Below are 15705 nucleotides of genomic sequence, written 5' to 3'. Positions count from 1 at the left end.
GTTCATTAATGCCCCTCACACTGTAACTTAAAGTAATAAATCGGTCACTGATTAATTACAGAAGTACGTCTGTGAGCATAAAGATGTAAGCCTTGGACCATCAGGATAAAATGTGGTTGGGAAACTTAACAAGCTTTGATAAAACTTCATCAGTAGCTCAAGCAAGACCTCAAAACCTTCGATCACCACGGGTGGTTAGCAGACTGTGGTTGTACCATGCAGCCTAACAACATGCAGTAAATTGCAGGTTAAAGCAGTCTGCTTACACATTGTTAAACGAGGGAAGGGAACTAATGTGGCTGTCACATTACCCTTTTGTCCCATTTCATCCCAGGACTTGATTCAATTGCTGCTCACTTTCTACAATACTTAAAACTGATCAGTAGGACCTGAAACTGCAAACATTCAAACATTCAGGCCAACAATCAGTTGGTGAACATATTAATCTACTACAATTAGCAAAAATGAATAAATAAACAGAAGAAAGTTGGAGTGATATCAGAGTCATGCAAGTTTTTGACCAGCAGGTTAAACTCATGCAAATTAGCTTCATCCAGGCTCATGAAAACACTGTCCTGCTTATAAACAGCAGATCATTTGTGTCAGTGTCAGGATGGTTTATATTTGAGCTTTTAGTTCACACAGAACAATTTTTATTAATTGTTTTTAGCGATTACGAAAGTCTGTGAATCCCCAAATTGTTCAGTTGTTCTCTTTGCTCCCCATGAGGTCACTTTCACCATGTGACAAAAACAACACCCCACTCTACACACTCGGGCCACCAGCAACTTTCTAAATCCTCAATAAAAAGCTGACAGGTTGCAATGATGTTCCAAATAACTTATTAAGAAAACAACTAAATACACAGAAAATGTTATGAAAATTGGTTTATTTTATATCTCATAGTTTTAAATGATGCAATAAAAATATGTATAAAACATCACAAACTGTAATATTTTACAAATGCTTACGTCCTGCTGATGCAATGGAGACATCTTCCAGTGACAGTCTTCATCAGTGTGAGTGTGAGGAGGATCCTAAACCCACCGACACAGAAGTGCATGTTCACAACTCCCTCTGTGCAGGCGGGGTCAGGACCCTCCTCACCCTGGGTGAGGAGGGTTGGTGCTGTGGCCAGTCAGATATGAAGTGCTGAGAGTGGATCTTTGGTCCTCTGTGCAGCTCTGTCCACTCTCAGCTGCCCTGCAAAGCAATAACACAAGAAAGACGTCATTTTAACACAAAACAGCATTCTCATTGTTGGTAGCTGCAGTATGTTGTTAAAAAACTATTTTAAACCCAACGTATACACATGAAAAATATAAATAAAGCTAAACCTACAGTGCTGCTGACATAGGATGATGATTTATACCAACTATTGGAAGAATTTTGTCTTCAATACAGTTTGTTGTCAATGTGAGGTGATAACTTACATAGTTGGAACACAGCACCACTCTCCCGTTTTTCACTTGGTCATCCATCCTTCTCATCAGGTTGGTCGGGGTAAGGCTGTCTTCTGGGTGGGGTGTTTGCTCCATCTTGGACGTAACTGGAAGTAATAACAACTAAAAAACGACCTTTAATTCACAATGTAATATTAATATTAATGTCACATATCAAGAAAAAAAGAAATACATTTCACATGTGCGAGTCACATGTTCATATATCTGTAAAAACAAAAACACAAAGGCAAAGTTTAAAAACACGTTCTAACATAAACTAATCAGAGTCACTGTCATCCATGGAAAGGTTAAAAGGCCTCTCCCAGAAACGTCTGACTCCAAAACTACCTGAGGATGTTGAAGGGGCATCAAACTGGTCACTCACCTTGCACCTCTTTGCACTTACCTCTTCGGTGCAGATGTCTTCTCTGCTTCTCTTTTCTGAGGAAGGAGCAGCAGAGAGATCAGCTGAGGAAGCAGATGACAGAGCAGCTGAGGAAGGAGCAGCAGAGGGAGCAGCTGAGGAAGGAGCAGCAGAGGGAGCAGCTGAGGAAGGAGCAGCAGAGGGAGCAGCTGAGGAGGGAGCAGCAGAGAGAGCAGCTGAGGAAGGAGCAGCAGAGGGAGCAGCTGAGGAAGAAGCAGCAGAGGGAGCAGCTGAGGAAGAAGCAGCAGGGGGAGCAGCTGAGGAAGAAGCAGCAGGGGGAGGAGCAGCTGGGGGAGGAGCAGCTGGCGGATCACCAACCTGGGCAACAACTCGAGGGAAGAATGGGGCATTGGCCTGGCCGAAAGGCGGCATGGGGATGGGGGCAGCACCTGGAGCAATAGGACGTTGCCAATCGTGCCAAAACGGCTCTGGAGGGTGCTCCCGGATGAGAGGGGAATCATCTCTCTCATCCATGGTGTCATACCCAGAGTCATCGCTAAGCCAATCCCCCCACTCTTCTGAGTCGCTCCAGTCAGATGAATTGTCAGTCTGTTCACTCACCTCTTCATCGTCTATAGGTAGGTAGGGGGGGTACTCACCATACTCACCTTGCTGTTCACCGTCATCAGCATCTGGTGCTTCATGAGAAGAGGGTGAGGGTGAGAAAGGGATAAAATACCTACCATACTCACCTTGCTGTTCACTGTCATCAGCATCTGGTGCTTCGTGAGATAAGGGTGAGGATGAGAGAGGGATAAAATACTCACCATACTCACCTTCGCTGATACGCTGGGTATCAGTGTCCTGAGCTTCACCAGAAGAGGTGGTGCTCTGGAGACTGTCATCCAGGATCCTGATGACTTCAGGAAGGCCTTCTTCTGCAGGGCGTTCAACCACATAGTCAAGACGCCCTGTGAGGAAACAATTTTTAAAATAACATTAGGAATGTAATAGACACCCAGTGTTAAAGCAACAGACCTACATCTGTTAGTTTGAGCAGAGGATGAGAGAAAAGCATTTTATGTCAGACTGAATGACACTTCTACTTGTTCAATCTTTAAGTCAAGTTTTTTAATAGAAGACCACCAAACCTCCACCAAGGCAGCTCACTCTGTGTACTTTTAAGGTGACACTATATTGACACTATATATGTCACTGTATTTTGTGTACATTCAATTTGTTTTATTTGTTCTTTGTAAGCCTTTATGCAAACACTATGTTGGAATAGGTAATGGATAATAGGTATTGATTTGTAAATAGCCGGACATGAGTAACTTATTATATAAATATACTACAGTACATTTATAACTAACCATGCAGCTCATTCTCCTGTTTTATTTACAATTCACGATGTCACACATTTTGAAAAAAGCTCATAGGTTAAATATGTGGATGCAAACCATAATGTAACATTTAGACCACATGTACCAATCGCATGTCCTAAATATAAAAAACAAACAAACAAACAAATATATATATATATATATATATATATATATATATATATATTTGTTTTTTTTATTTGTTTTTTTTTTAAATAAAAACACAACCTCCTTGGCAAGAGTAAAAATTGCACACACAAAGCTCTGCAGGTATGTCTGAAAATGATGGTCAAGTGAAAAACAAACAAACAGAAACTCTTAACCCAGAATCCACATTTTTAGAAATGTGCACAAAGACTGTATCTGCCATAAGGACAGGTACATCTAATCTGTGGTAAACATGCTATCACTGTGTAAATATCCCTGTGTACAATATCTCTCTCTGCTATCTAATAAGGTTAAAAGCATTACCGTAACAGAAGATGGGTCTTAATGCCATTATTACTACTGTTTTCATATTCTTTTGATATTATTTTATTTGCATTTTTTTATCTTTGTGTTTTGCAGCAGAGAAAAAATATAGTTTATGTCAATAAAGCCTTTGATCCGGAGAAGAAAAGGATGTCAGGAGGGGACCTGGATCTGTGTGTTTACGCCTGCGTGTTCTGACCCGTGACATCTTGAAGATGCCGTTACCACAGAAACTGATTTTTGGGCATTTTACAAATTTTAGTCCATTAAGCTATTTTTAACCATTTCATTTTAAAGAAAAGTGTCAAATTTGAAGCCTTCAAGTCAAAGTAACACCTTTTTTTCATATTCATACACCAGTCGTTAATAATTTCTACACCTCTCCCGGAAAATTTAAAACATACAAACAATTTACGGGAAACAGACTTGAAATACACATATTTGATCACGTTAAAACTTGATATTCACACTGGAACTTGTTAAATTATTACAGTAATTTACATTTAAAGAAATTTTCACACTTACCTGCAGCGAAGTCCAGGTGACAGTCGGGGAGTCCGGGTCCACGGCGAGCCATCTTCAAACTTGAAAAACAAAAACAAGTACAAACGATGAAGTACTTGTTCTGCTCTCAAGTTATATCCGCTTTTAGTGAAATAGTTTGCAAAACTTAGCTTTCCACAGGCTGAGGTTGGAGCAGGTCGAAACAAGTCCACGAGCAAGTGTAAACAGACGTTTGGAACCTTGTGCAGCATTTATATACCCTCGGCGGCCATGGTTACGGTTGTCAACGTGTACACGTGCACGGGATAGAACTATCCGGTTGTCCAGTCTGACCTCACTAGCCTGTCTGGGTCTAAACTCCGCTGCAGGTCCATATATCAAACGATCACTATGGCATTACTGAGAGTTGAAAAACTGTCTAAAGTCTTTCATTTTTAATAAAATGATCAGCGTTCTGCTCTACCAGGTGTAACAATTGAGTTTAACATCCAGGCATCCATGAAAACGGAATTTATGACATTTAACAGAGTTAGAAGTTAGCAGGGAGTTAGCTCGTTAGCTTCTATCTAAATACAATATAGCATGTCCTGACTGCGGGTTTTGGAAACAAATTAAAACGTACAGCTCTGCTATCACTTCCAGCATAAATGAAGACAGAAAACTAAACAGCAGTGACGTTTGTAGGGTTACTGAAGTTGGGCTAGCTGGTATATAATGATGTGCTACGTGACCGCTAGCGACACAGCTATGTTAGCATAATATAAACAAGCTAACTTTTTTCCACTCGATAAAAGTTAATGTGAGTGTTCTCGGTGGTCAGGAACAAATGTAATCGCATGGCAGGATGCTGTAAAAGGACCAAACTTCAGCCAGGAGGACAACTGAGATAATCCATCCACAATACGAGGTTAGTCATTCATATACTGCTGCATGGGCTGGGCTGTAGTTACATCCTAAGGTTTTAAAAACTGAGCTTAAATAAATGATTAGCGGTAATAAAAGCCGAGGGAGGTCAACAGTGATCACTGACTGTTTTAGGAGCTTTTTGAGATCAAATAGAAGAAAATACATAACATTAAACATGTTAACAATACAAAAGCCATATTAAACGCAGACTACTTTAGACCCGGAAGTACGATTCGTGTGTCATCACTGAACAGCTAAATTCGTAGGAATGTTTTAGCTTATTATTTGGATAACGACCGTCATTACAATAAATTAAATTTGTAGTCATTTAAAACTCACAGGCCTACAATCAGCTGGCCTATATAAAAAACAAAAACAAAACTTGAACACAGTGCTGAGCTGCATCTCAAATTAATCTTCCAGCTCTCAGCTGACATGTACCAGAGCCCAATTGATGGATCAGTTGATCAGGATCATTGGCCTGATATAGGTCTATCATAGTGATGTGGCTCTTAATCAGTAGGGTTACATGTTTCCCGATATGATATATTTTTCAAAGAACATAATGTGGATTGTTTTTATTTGTTAGCTGTATGGGCAGCATTTTTGTGTATGTGATCCCTTTTCTTAAATTACATTTGCTATATACACATATTTTGCTCTCTTAGTATTTTTAGAACCTGACTAATACTGAAAACTTTAGGGTGATACTGATAAAAAGGAGTTAAAATTTTAGATACTGATACATTGGTCGATACTCTTTTTATAAATAGTATACAGATTACAGAACTTGGAATGTATACAGAAATTCATGTTTTTTGCAATGATCGTTCAAAATTGGTTTATAAATAAATACAGCAATATATCTGCAAGATTTGACCAAATTCACCACTCTTTTATACTATGCTAAACAATCAAAGATTAGCTCATGTCTAGTTGAATGATGTTTTAAAAATGTGTTTTCCTGTAGTGTTAATCACAGTGATGTTATGAAGTAATGTATGAACCTGACGTATGATAATATTTATCTCTACAGAGGAAACATCCATCGAAGATTGAGCAGTACAATATCACTGTGGCATCAACATCTCGTCAGCGAAAGACCACAGCCACACCAAACAAGCTCTCAGCAAATACACAAGCCAAGTTACCAGACCTGATGTTGAGAGCTGCAAACAAACATGTTCCACAAGCAACTGTTGACATGCTTGTCATCAATTTCATATGTGAGGGTCTACAGCCATTTGCAGTGGTAGAACAGCCATCTTTCAAAGAATTGGTTACCACATTACAACCTCAAGCCAAAGTCATCTCCAGACCCACTGTCCGTGCCAGAATCTGTGAAGCTGCTGATCACATGAAGATGACTTTGGTTGCAGCATTGGATAAAGTCAAATTTGTTGCTACCACTACTGATTGTTGGTCAGCTCATCAGAAAAGTTACCTTGGAGTCACATGCCATTGGATAGAGGAAGAGTCCCTGGAAAGAAGATCTGCAGCACCAGCATGCAAAAGATTGAGAGGGTCTCACACATTTGACATGCTTGCTGGTGCGCTTGATGATATCCATTGCCAATACAAGATTAGAGGCAAAGTTGTAAGAACCACAACTGATAGTGGATCCAACTTTGTCAAGGCCTTCCACATGTTTGGGGCACAAAATGATGCAGATGAAGCTGAAGATGAAGCAGACCCAGAAACTATTGACCTGACTGACCATATTGACTACCATGAGGCAAGTGCAATTCTTGATGAAGACTCTGGTTTGGAGTATCAACTCCCGCCTCATCAGCGATGTGCATGTCACCTGCTAAACCTTGTGGCAACATCTGATGCTGCCCTAGCAGAGAGCATGAATGAAACCTACAAGAGGCTCTCCCGTGCAAGCTTTGCAAAATGCCAGGCCATTTGGAACAAAACTGGCCGGTCTCATTTGGCTAATGAAGTGGTAGAGGACAAGTGTGAACTACAGATCATTCGTCCCAATGCAACACAATGGAATTCAACCTACCTTGCCATTGAAAGGATAATACGCATCATTGATGAGAAGGGGGAAAATGCCATCAGGAGCATTTGTGAGGAGTTCAAGGTGAAAATGTGAGTAAACTTGGACACCTACCAATATGGTTGCAAATTTTGTGAATTTTCCTTAATGGATGTTTAAAAACGTGAGCAGACTCTTAATATTAAATCAGAAGATCCCTATTATAGTCATGGTGGGTTTTGTTGTTGTGTCTTACAGGTTGAGTCCTGCAGAAGTTGCATTCCTTAGGGAGTACTGTACCACCATGAAGCCACTGGTGAAAGCTTCAAACATTCTTCAGTCTGAGTCCACTTCCTTTATGGGATGGCTCCTGCCAGTAATCCAACAACTACTGTCCAAACTTAGCAGGCTGGAGACATCAAGCAAGACATGCGTGCCACTCATCAGAGCCCTGCAAAATGGCCTTCAAAAGCGTTTTGGAGCGATGATGGAGGATCCAGAGTTGGCTGCAGCTGCAGTCCTCTTACCCAAGTTCAAGACTTCCTGGACTGACAGAGCAGATGTAACAGAGGCTGGTAAGGATTCATGTGATCCCATTTTTGTGTATTTTTACATTTGAACACATGCTTAAGTGAGTATTTCACCTAATACATTGTAAGTTATTGATGGTCTGTCCTGAATACTAAACAATCCTTTTTGAGAATTTGCCGTTTTTAAATTTGTGTTCAGGAATAATCACTGAAATGTAAATAACAAAATTGTGTTATCTACTTGCAATTACAGCCTTGACATACATCAAACAACATCTTGAAACGACAGAGCATGAGAGTGAGGATCAGCAAAGAGAGTCATCTGATGAAGATGAATTCTTCTCCAGACCAATCTCCAGAAGGCTGCAAAGTGCAGTTGAGCTTGATGGTTACCTTGCTTGTGCCACAGACACCATGGAGCTGCTGCACTCCTTCTCAGGTATCAAAAACCTCTCTCTTAAACTGAACACAGCTCTGCCTGCTTCTGCTGCGTGTGAACGACTTTTTAGCTGTGCTGGTCTACTCTTCACAGCCAAACCAAGTCGGATTGCCTCTGTTAATTTAGAAAACCAGCTCTTGCTGAAACTGAACAAAAGGTTCAAGTGTGACAGAAATGCTAAGAGTTTAAGACACTCACCTGCCTGTTGTTCAGTGTATGGGGAAAAGTTTAAACGGTTCTACGCATGTTCAGAAACATATTTGTCATTGTTTTAACAAACAAAATTCCTTCTTTTATATCTACATTTATTTACAAAACAAGTTACCTTTCTATACCTTGTTCATCTGAGAAATGTGCTTTGAACATAAATATTTATACTGGTGAATCGAGTTGAATGCCTGCTATTGACGACAGAATAAAACATCAGTCTGTTAAAAAGTAATTAATACTCTGAGTAGTTTTTGAGAAGAGTACTTTGTACTTTTACTCAAGTATTTTTTTAACACCAGTACTTTTACTTGTAATTGAGTACAATTTAACCAGTGTAACAGTACTTGTACTTGAGTACAAATTTTGAGTCACAGCAGGTGGATGAGGGAAAGGGGAGGAAGGAGGAGGAGAGACCCGTGGTGGCCGCTGGACCGGCCGCGCTTCGTATTGAAAAGGAACCCGATTTGTCCCGGACTTCAGCTTGAATGGAAAAAAAAAATACACAAAGCTGGAGTTCTTCTGTGTCTTTACGTGGCCAGCTGCCTCTTCTTCTCCCATTCTCTCTCCCTCTCTCTCCTGTTGCTACTTAAATCATGAAACTGATCAATGATCAGCTGATCGCTTTTCTCTTGGAGATACTATATAGCTCATGCTTACGGAGCCCCTCTGATGACATCCTCCAAAAAATAAATAGATTGTGGTGACAAAATACTACTTCCTGCCCTCGAAATAGTATAAGTGCCCACGAAATACTTATTTGTGGCCACAAAATACTATTTCGAGGGCACGAAATAACGTGCGCACGAAATGCTAATTTGTGGGCACGAATTGGGTATAACGTGGCAACGAATTACGCATTTGTGGCAACAAATAGATGACGTGCGCACATCATATTGATACATTGGACAGCTGTGTAGAGACATAAGCATAAGAGTAGGCTAAACCTGTACAACATGGCCAGAGACAGTATGATTGAGTTTTATTTTTGTCATGGTCTGCGTGGCAGACCTTGGGTGTGTGGGGAAGGAGGACCCAAAATGTGTTTATTTACAGTGGAGTAAACAATACACAATAATAGGTCTATGTCCCTCAGACCCAGATCCCTGACAATTTTAGGCTGGGAATGAGCTACACATGCATTTTGAAAAGCCTGGCACTGAAAGGAACCATTATTATGGAGAGACAGTTAAACAGGATATTAAGAGCCCAGTTGCATTGCAGACGTAAGTACGACCCGGACGTTGGGATAGATTCTATTGTCAACCAACTGCAAGGGCCTGGGAAGGATCACGGTTATTGGTCAAGTGTTTCGTGCTCACAAATAAGCATTTCGTGCGCACGTTATACCCATTTCGTGGCCACGAAGTAGTATTTTGTGGCCACAATTTATTTATTTTTTGGACCATGTCATCAGAGGGGCTCCGTACATGCTAATATCACATCTTCACTTTTTTTTTTAGAGGTAACAATAACTTTGCATTCTCGCTACTCACCATGCTCTAAAACAGGTATATGTTAGCAATGACAACATTTAACAAATGTTTTTAAAATTCTAGCCGTGCTAATTAGCCTTAGGATTGGTTGAGGTCTGTGAAAGCCTTTGGAACAAAATCAGTCTTGTAAAGCTCACTATTTTCCAGCTGAGCCTATAGCACATTTGTTAAAGTCAGTCCGGATTGTACAGCTTCTAATCAGAAACAATTAAAGTTTGTTTCTTTTTTTCTGCTCATCAATCTTTTTCTGTAACCAGGATACCTGGAAAGTCTTAAATAACTCATGTTAAAATGTTGCAGTGCTGTAGAGTGGGGTCATGTTAACAATCCATTCAAACTTGTGGTCTTCAAGGTCAACTTTATGATTTATTGGTTGAAAATTGACAAAAAGCTTTAGAACTTAGAAACTATCATTCCTACAACTGTGCTGTGTATATGTCACAACATATAGCAGGAACCTATAAAGGTAACTGACCTTTGACCTCTCCTCTAAGAAGGTACATGTAATGTCTACAGTGATTAGACATACTTAATAAAACTGTGTGGGGCCCAGAGTATTGTTGTGCATCAGTGTGGAACATGTCAGTAACACTGAGGGTTACACACACTTTGCCAGGTACACCTGTTCACCTGCTCGTTAAACACAAATGTCTAGTGAACCAATCAGACGTCAGCAAATTAAAGTATTTAAGCATACAGACATGTTCATGATGACCTGCTGAAGGTCAAAGCAAGTATCAGAATGGGGGAAAGAGATTGCGTGGTTGTTGGTGCCAGATGGGCTGGTCTGAGTATTTCAGAAACTGCTCATCCAATGAGCTCACAAAATTACCTCCACAGTTTACAGACTGTAGTGGCAATCCAACCAGCAAAAGGCCACCTGAGGGAATTTGAAGTATTTCCAACTCATCCTGGTGATGAGGTCAAACACAACCAGTACTTTTAACATTTTATCAATTATTTACCAAATTAAAAAAACAACTTGTGGTAACTTATTTTTAATTTTGCTGCAGACAAGTTGAATGAATGCTTACTGGATCTAGAACACCATTTAGATCATAACAGCTCCTGATCAGGATGAATTTCATTTTCAAATCAAATTTCATGTCGCAGTTTCACAATTTTGTAACATATTATTTCAAAGCTTGCTTATGGGCTCGTTTTGGAGCAGACCAACAGTCAGGCTCGTCTTCACCCTTACTGTCAGACTCTGAATTGATGGTTCTGCTATATCTCACCTGGCTGAGCTCTTGTAATTATTTTGTGATAAAACTTTTTCTATTTTGAGATCAAGATTCAAGTGGAAATCTTTGTGTGTCTGTCTCTCTCCCTTGGTTTCTGTAGAGGTACAGTGTGGGGGCGCCTGGATAAATGTTAAACAGAAGCTAGATGTAGTGTTCCTCCACTGTCCATTAAGGATATGAGGAAAAGAAATGGTCAAGAACAAAGTGTATGGTGTATTTATAAAAGAAAATGGCTTTTAAATTGTATACCAAAACCACCACCAGAAAGTCAACTACAACTTGTTACATAATCATCATGACTGTTGTATCAGTTTAACAGTTTATGGGTTGACTTCTTTCAGTTCATTCACTGTTTACATCATGAAGGGAAAAGAAGGCAACAGGCTGAGAAATGAAGCTGTTGTGTGTCTTTGTGGCCACACGGGGGCAGTGCTGCATAAATAGTAGAATCTCTTCCTGGACACTTTTTCTAGACCTTTTTAAATGACTAATAAAGACAACAACAAAATGAATTACATCAGGATCTGATATGGTTGTCTTTTTTTGTTGAGCTTTATATATTTCAGAATGCCTAGAGTTTGTTTGTTTCCCATGTTTTGTGATACAGAACATCTCCTCTCAGACGGCTGTTGTCTCATAATGGGTCATTACCTGGTCTGATGGGGTGTTTGTTCCATTTATAAATCAAGCGATTGATTTGTAAAATGAGAGATGGCCTCTGACCTGCTGACTGGTGTCTGATCTTCTCTGCTCCCCTCAAATTTGACAACTACTCAGCTAATGTGATGGTGGACAGGAAGTCACTAAACCTGGGACTCTGGAAACACATTTCTAGGGATAGAAAAGTTAATGTAGATCGTTTCAGGAGATAAATACGAAATAATCGATTTGGTGATTATACTAATATAGTAAGAAAATAATGCATGAAAAAAAGATTTTTTATCTATACACTTAAGCAACGACCAGAGTCTTAGAATTGCACTTTCACCAGGTTTTACTTGACTGAACAACAGAACTTCTCTGTCTCCTTTATAAGGGGTCACATCCTGAGTTACACAATGAGTCTTTCAAATGTGTGCGATAACCCACTGCATGTGTAGTCGTGCTGAGACCGCGTGGTCTTACTTTTATTACCCCTTGATTCAGCTGTGACCTGCTTATCAAGTCTTTTTACAAGTACATCATAATTATCTGCTCTGTGCAGACATAAGTTGAGCAATGGTTTAACAAACTTTCCCATCAAAAACATGAAGGTTTAGCTTTAAGCTTATTTGTCCAAACAACAAAGGATAAACTGCCAGCACCTGGACTGAAACAGAACATAGTAGTGTTGGATGTAAGTAAAGGAAATACAAGTATAACTGTGACTATGGAACAAATCTCCTTCAATGTTAAACCTTAATGTTAACCTGATTGTGTTTATTAGAAAAATCAGCCATTACAGTGTCTGTGATTGCTTCACATAGTTAACTCTGGTTGTCTGTGGGTTTGTGTCAAACTTGGAGTGAACAAAAGCATAAAAACTGTGGAAGATGCAGACTGTGAAAGTCTAGTTTATTTCATGAATACAATTATTTTTTACAGTCGCTCGAACAAAGTAGCGTACATTCATGATAAAGTAAATACCACAACACAACATGGACAGTAAGAAGTAAACTGAATTGTCTTAGAACTTATTATATTCTTTAAGCTTAAAAGCAACACCCAGGATTAGACTGTTTGTGTTTTAAGCCTTTTATTCAAAGCTAGTATGTGTCAACACTTCTTTCTGCCAGCAGCATTATTGAAGTGACACTTTAACGACACTTTACCTGCTGATGCTTCACATCACAATCTTTATGACGAAAAAGCTCAGATGTCTGTGCTGTCACTTGTTATGAAAATGGACAGAACCTGGGCTCAGGCTTCCTCTTCTTCTTTCCTTCCTCTTTAATAATAACCATAGATCAGTAAAACAGCCATATTTTTAAACAAATGATTGTGATGAAGAGAATTTTTTTTTCCAGTGTGCATCAACTCAAAATCTTTTAAGTTTAAATCTTTTTTGTTTACCAACAACTGGGGAAATCCAAACTTGATGTACCAGGTCAACTCAGCGAGCTCCTGTCTTGACCTCCCCTCTGCCGAGCGTACACACACACACACACACACACACACACACACACACACACACACACACACACACACACACACACACACACACACACACACACACACACACACACACACACACACACACAGAGTATCATCATAAATGCCATGATATCTTTCTTGTTCAAATAGTTTATTCACTTAACAAAGAGGTAGCTCGGAAACTCAGTAAGAAGGAGGAAAAATAGTTTAAGGACACTTTCTCAAATAAAGAGGATTTCATCATCTTTCTGTACATAATGGGGTGATTGTGGCTCAAGAGTTGGGAGTTCGCCTTGTAACTGGAAAGTTGCTGGTTCGAGCCCCGGCTTGTACAGTCTCGGTCGTTGTGTCCTTGGGCAAGACACTTCCCCCGTTGCCTACTGGTGGCGCCAGTGTCCGGCAGCCTCGCCTCTGTCAGTGCGCCCCTGGATGGCTGTGGCTACAATGTAGCTGCCATCACCAGTGTGTGAATGGGTGGATGACTGGTTGTGTAAAGCGCTTTGGGGACCTTAGGGACTAGTAAAGCGCTATATAAATACAGGCTAAATAAAAGAAGAGATACATCAGAAACAAATCAGTAGATCCAGAAATTATAGAGGCAAACTCTTTTCAGCTGTAGAGGTACACTTCATGTACTCATTAGCCTACAGTTCAAATGCCTGTGTTAGGGTGCATTGTTTCAGTTTCATTAAGTCTTCTTGCAGTTACATGATAATTATTAGTTTGGTTAAATTCATCATTCAGATCACAGACTAAACAACAAGTACAGTAGGTCTTCCACTCCACAATTAAAAATAGCAACACTCATGTAAGGCTTTATTCTCCATAGAGTCAACATAAAGCAACATTAAATAACGGATCTTTCATCTGAAAAAATTACAGTTTGTATAAATTTACACCGAAGACCAAAATACACACACATACATAAAACCCATAAATCACTTAAACCTATTAAAACACATGGAAAATTACCTCATTTGTTGTGCTATTCAAAGATGTGTATGTGTGTGTATTCAGGCCAAGTCATAAAGAAAACAATAGAGGTCAATATACTTTATGTTCTACAGTCGCTGCAGATTAATGAAATATAGTGGAAACCTGAAGATCCTAGGTATAGTAGTTTGTGGGAAATAAATACAGTGAAGTGACCATTTAGCTCTTGTGGCATGAAACTGCTTAGTGCATTATTATTTGCTTTTCTACAATATGATATTTGTTTAATAATTGATTGATTTAGTGCATAAAATAGTTGATAAATAAAATGTTAAATATCTAATCATCATATCAAAAATCATATATTTGGAGGGAGTGTCTTTGACACATGCTGACTGCATTCTTCTTATAACCAGAACAGGAAGTGACATCAGAGGAGAACAAGAGTGAGCAGTTTGGTGAAAGGAACAGGAAGGATGAAGAAGAGGTGAACATCCACACAGTTTAAAAGGAGACATCATGGCACAATAAGAGCACAAGCTCTAAGATGAAGACTGGTAATGATTAAAAACTGCACTAAATAGTATCATTCTGTGACTTCACACTTTAGGTAGTGCATAACATTTACCACTTTATATTAATTTTACTATATGTTTAAATAAATAAAAACAAATAACTTTAAAAGGTGCTGTTATTGAGTGAAAACTCAAAAGACTTCAGGGCTGTTGTAAGCCCTGTATGCTTCAAGATCCTAGCAACGCCCTCGCCAGCAGCAGCAAACTGATATGGACCAGTTTATGCCTTTTATTCGGTTGTAAACTCTGATATACTTTTATAATTAACCTTTGGGTGACTGCACAAAGACTGAGAGGGGATGACAGAGAGGGAGGCAGATGGAGGAACTCAGCACATATAAGAAACAGGTAAGAGTGGACATGAAGTCAAAGTCAGGGACATGTCCGATAATAAAGACCTTCCACCTGGCTACATATATGTCACTTCTGCTTTGCCCACATTCATCTATGGTGATCGCTCATAACTAAGCAGGGTGCTATGCTCTTATCAAACGACGCCTTTAAAATAATTATTACAAGAATATATTTTTCGTTATTGTTTTAGTTGAATATAAAATGTTTGTGTGTGATTGTCAGTACAAAGAGGAAGCGCGGACAGAGAGACTGGAACTAACAGAGATCAGGTGGATTTTTCACAAAATCTACATGCATTAAATGGATGCGTTGTGTGCTTTTCAGTAGCACTCTGCTATTAATGTGAATAATAGCATTTAGCAGCATTCACATCACTGTAAACTTGAACAGGATGAATGCTACTATACTGATGTGACAGACTACAAATTTGTTCTCCACTCTCTGAATTGGTGTACACGAGTCTCTGTGCTGAGTCTGCTCAACAAAGTGTTTGGGTTTGCATGAATTCAAAAGCTGTCATTTAAAACCAGCTCTATTACCAGTTTGCTTCTTGTGCAGGTGGAGTCGCAGGGGGATTTTGAACTGTCTGTATTGTATAATGGTACTTTAAATACTTGATGATTTGGTGGACTGGCCTCTATGTGGTTAAGAGACTGAAACAATGCCGTGCAGGTTTCTCCTCTGATCTGCTTTTTCTTAAACTGTTTTTGAAATTTACTGGTCAACATGACTGTGCCATTG

The 15705-nt window shown here is 39.5% G+C and overlaps 2 protein-coding genes across 2 annotated transcripts; one reads left to right on the top strand and one right to left on the bottom strand.

The window, feature by feature from the left end:
• Positions 1-1719: 1719 nt before the first annotated feature.
• On the bottom strand, positions 1720-4236 carry LOC146667050 (uncharacterized). The gene is made up of 2 exons (XM_085408889.1): positions 4185-4236; positions 1720-2777 (listed from the first exon to the last, which is right to left on the bottom strand). Exons 1-2 carry the CDS (start codon positions 4234-4236, stop codon positions 1720-1722), a joined length of 1110 nt encoding a protein of 369 aa, XP_085265015.1.
• A 3018-nt stretch (positions 4237-7254) lies between these two features.
• LOC146667049 (uncharacterized) lies at positions 7255-8354 on the top strand. Its single transcript, XM_085408896.1, has 2 exons — positions 7255-7628; positions 7837-8354. The coding sequence occupies exons 1-2, from the start codon at positions 7283-7285 to the stop codon at positions 8295-8297; spliced, it is 807 nt and encodes a 268-aa protein (XP_085265022.1). The 5' UTR covers positions 7255-7282; the 3' UTR covers positions 8298-8354.
• Positions 8355-15705: the final 7351 nt, after the last annotated feature.

Source organism: Rhamphochromis longiceps, linkage group LG6 (genome assembly GCF_057381845.1).
Source record: "Rhamphochromis longiceps isolate RC_006_pf linkage group LG6, R_longiceps_female_GT1.1, whole genome shotgun sequence".
Lineage (NCBI taxonomy): Eukaryota > Metazoa > Chordata > Actinopteri > Cichliformes > Cichlidae > Rhamphochromis > Rhamphochromis longiceps.
Note: the sequence above shows the minus strand (reverse complement) of the source record. Positions and strands in the feature narration are given on the sequence as shown.

Excerpts from the sequence above, each read along its gene's own strand:
- LOC146667050 (XM_085408889.1), bottom strand. The coding sequence starts at position 4,236 with ATGGCTCGCCGTGGACCCGGACTCCCCGACTGTCACCTGGACTTCGCT. Across the intron at positions 2,778-4,184 it reads TCACCTGGACTTCGCTGCAG|GGCGTCTTGACTATGTGGTT; the intron begins GTAAGTGTGAAA and ends GTTTCCTCACAG.
- LOC146667049 (XM_085408896.1), top strand. The coding sequence starts at position 7,283 with ATGGTGGGTTTTGTTGTTGTGTCTTACAGGTTGAGTCCTGCAGAAGTT. Across the intron at positions 7,629-7,836 it reads AGCAGATGTAACAGAGGCTG|CCTTGACATACATCAAACAA; the intron begins GTAAGGATTCAT and ends TTGCAATTACAG.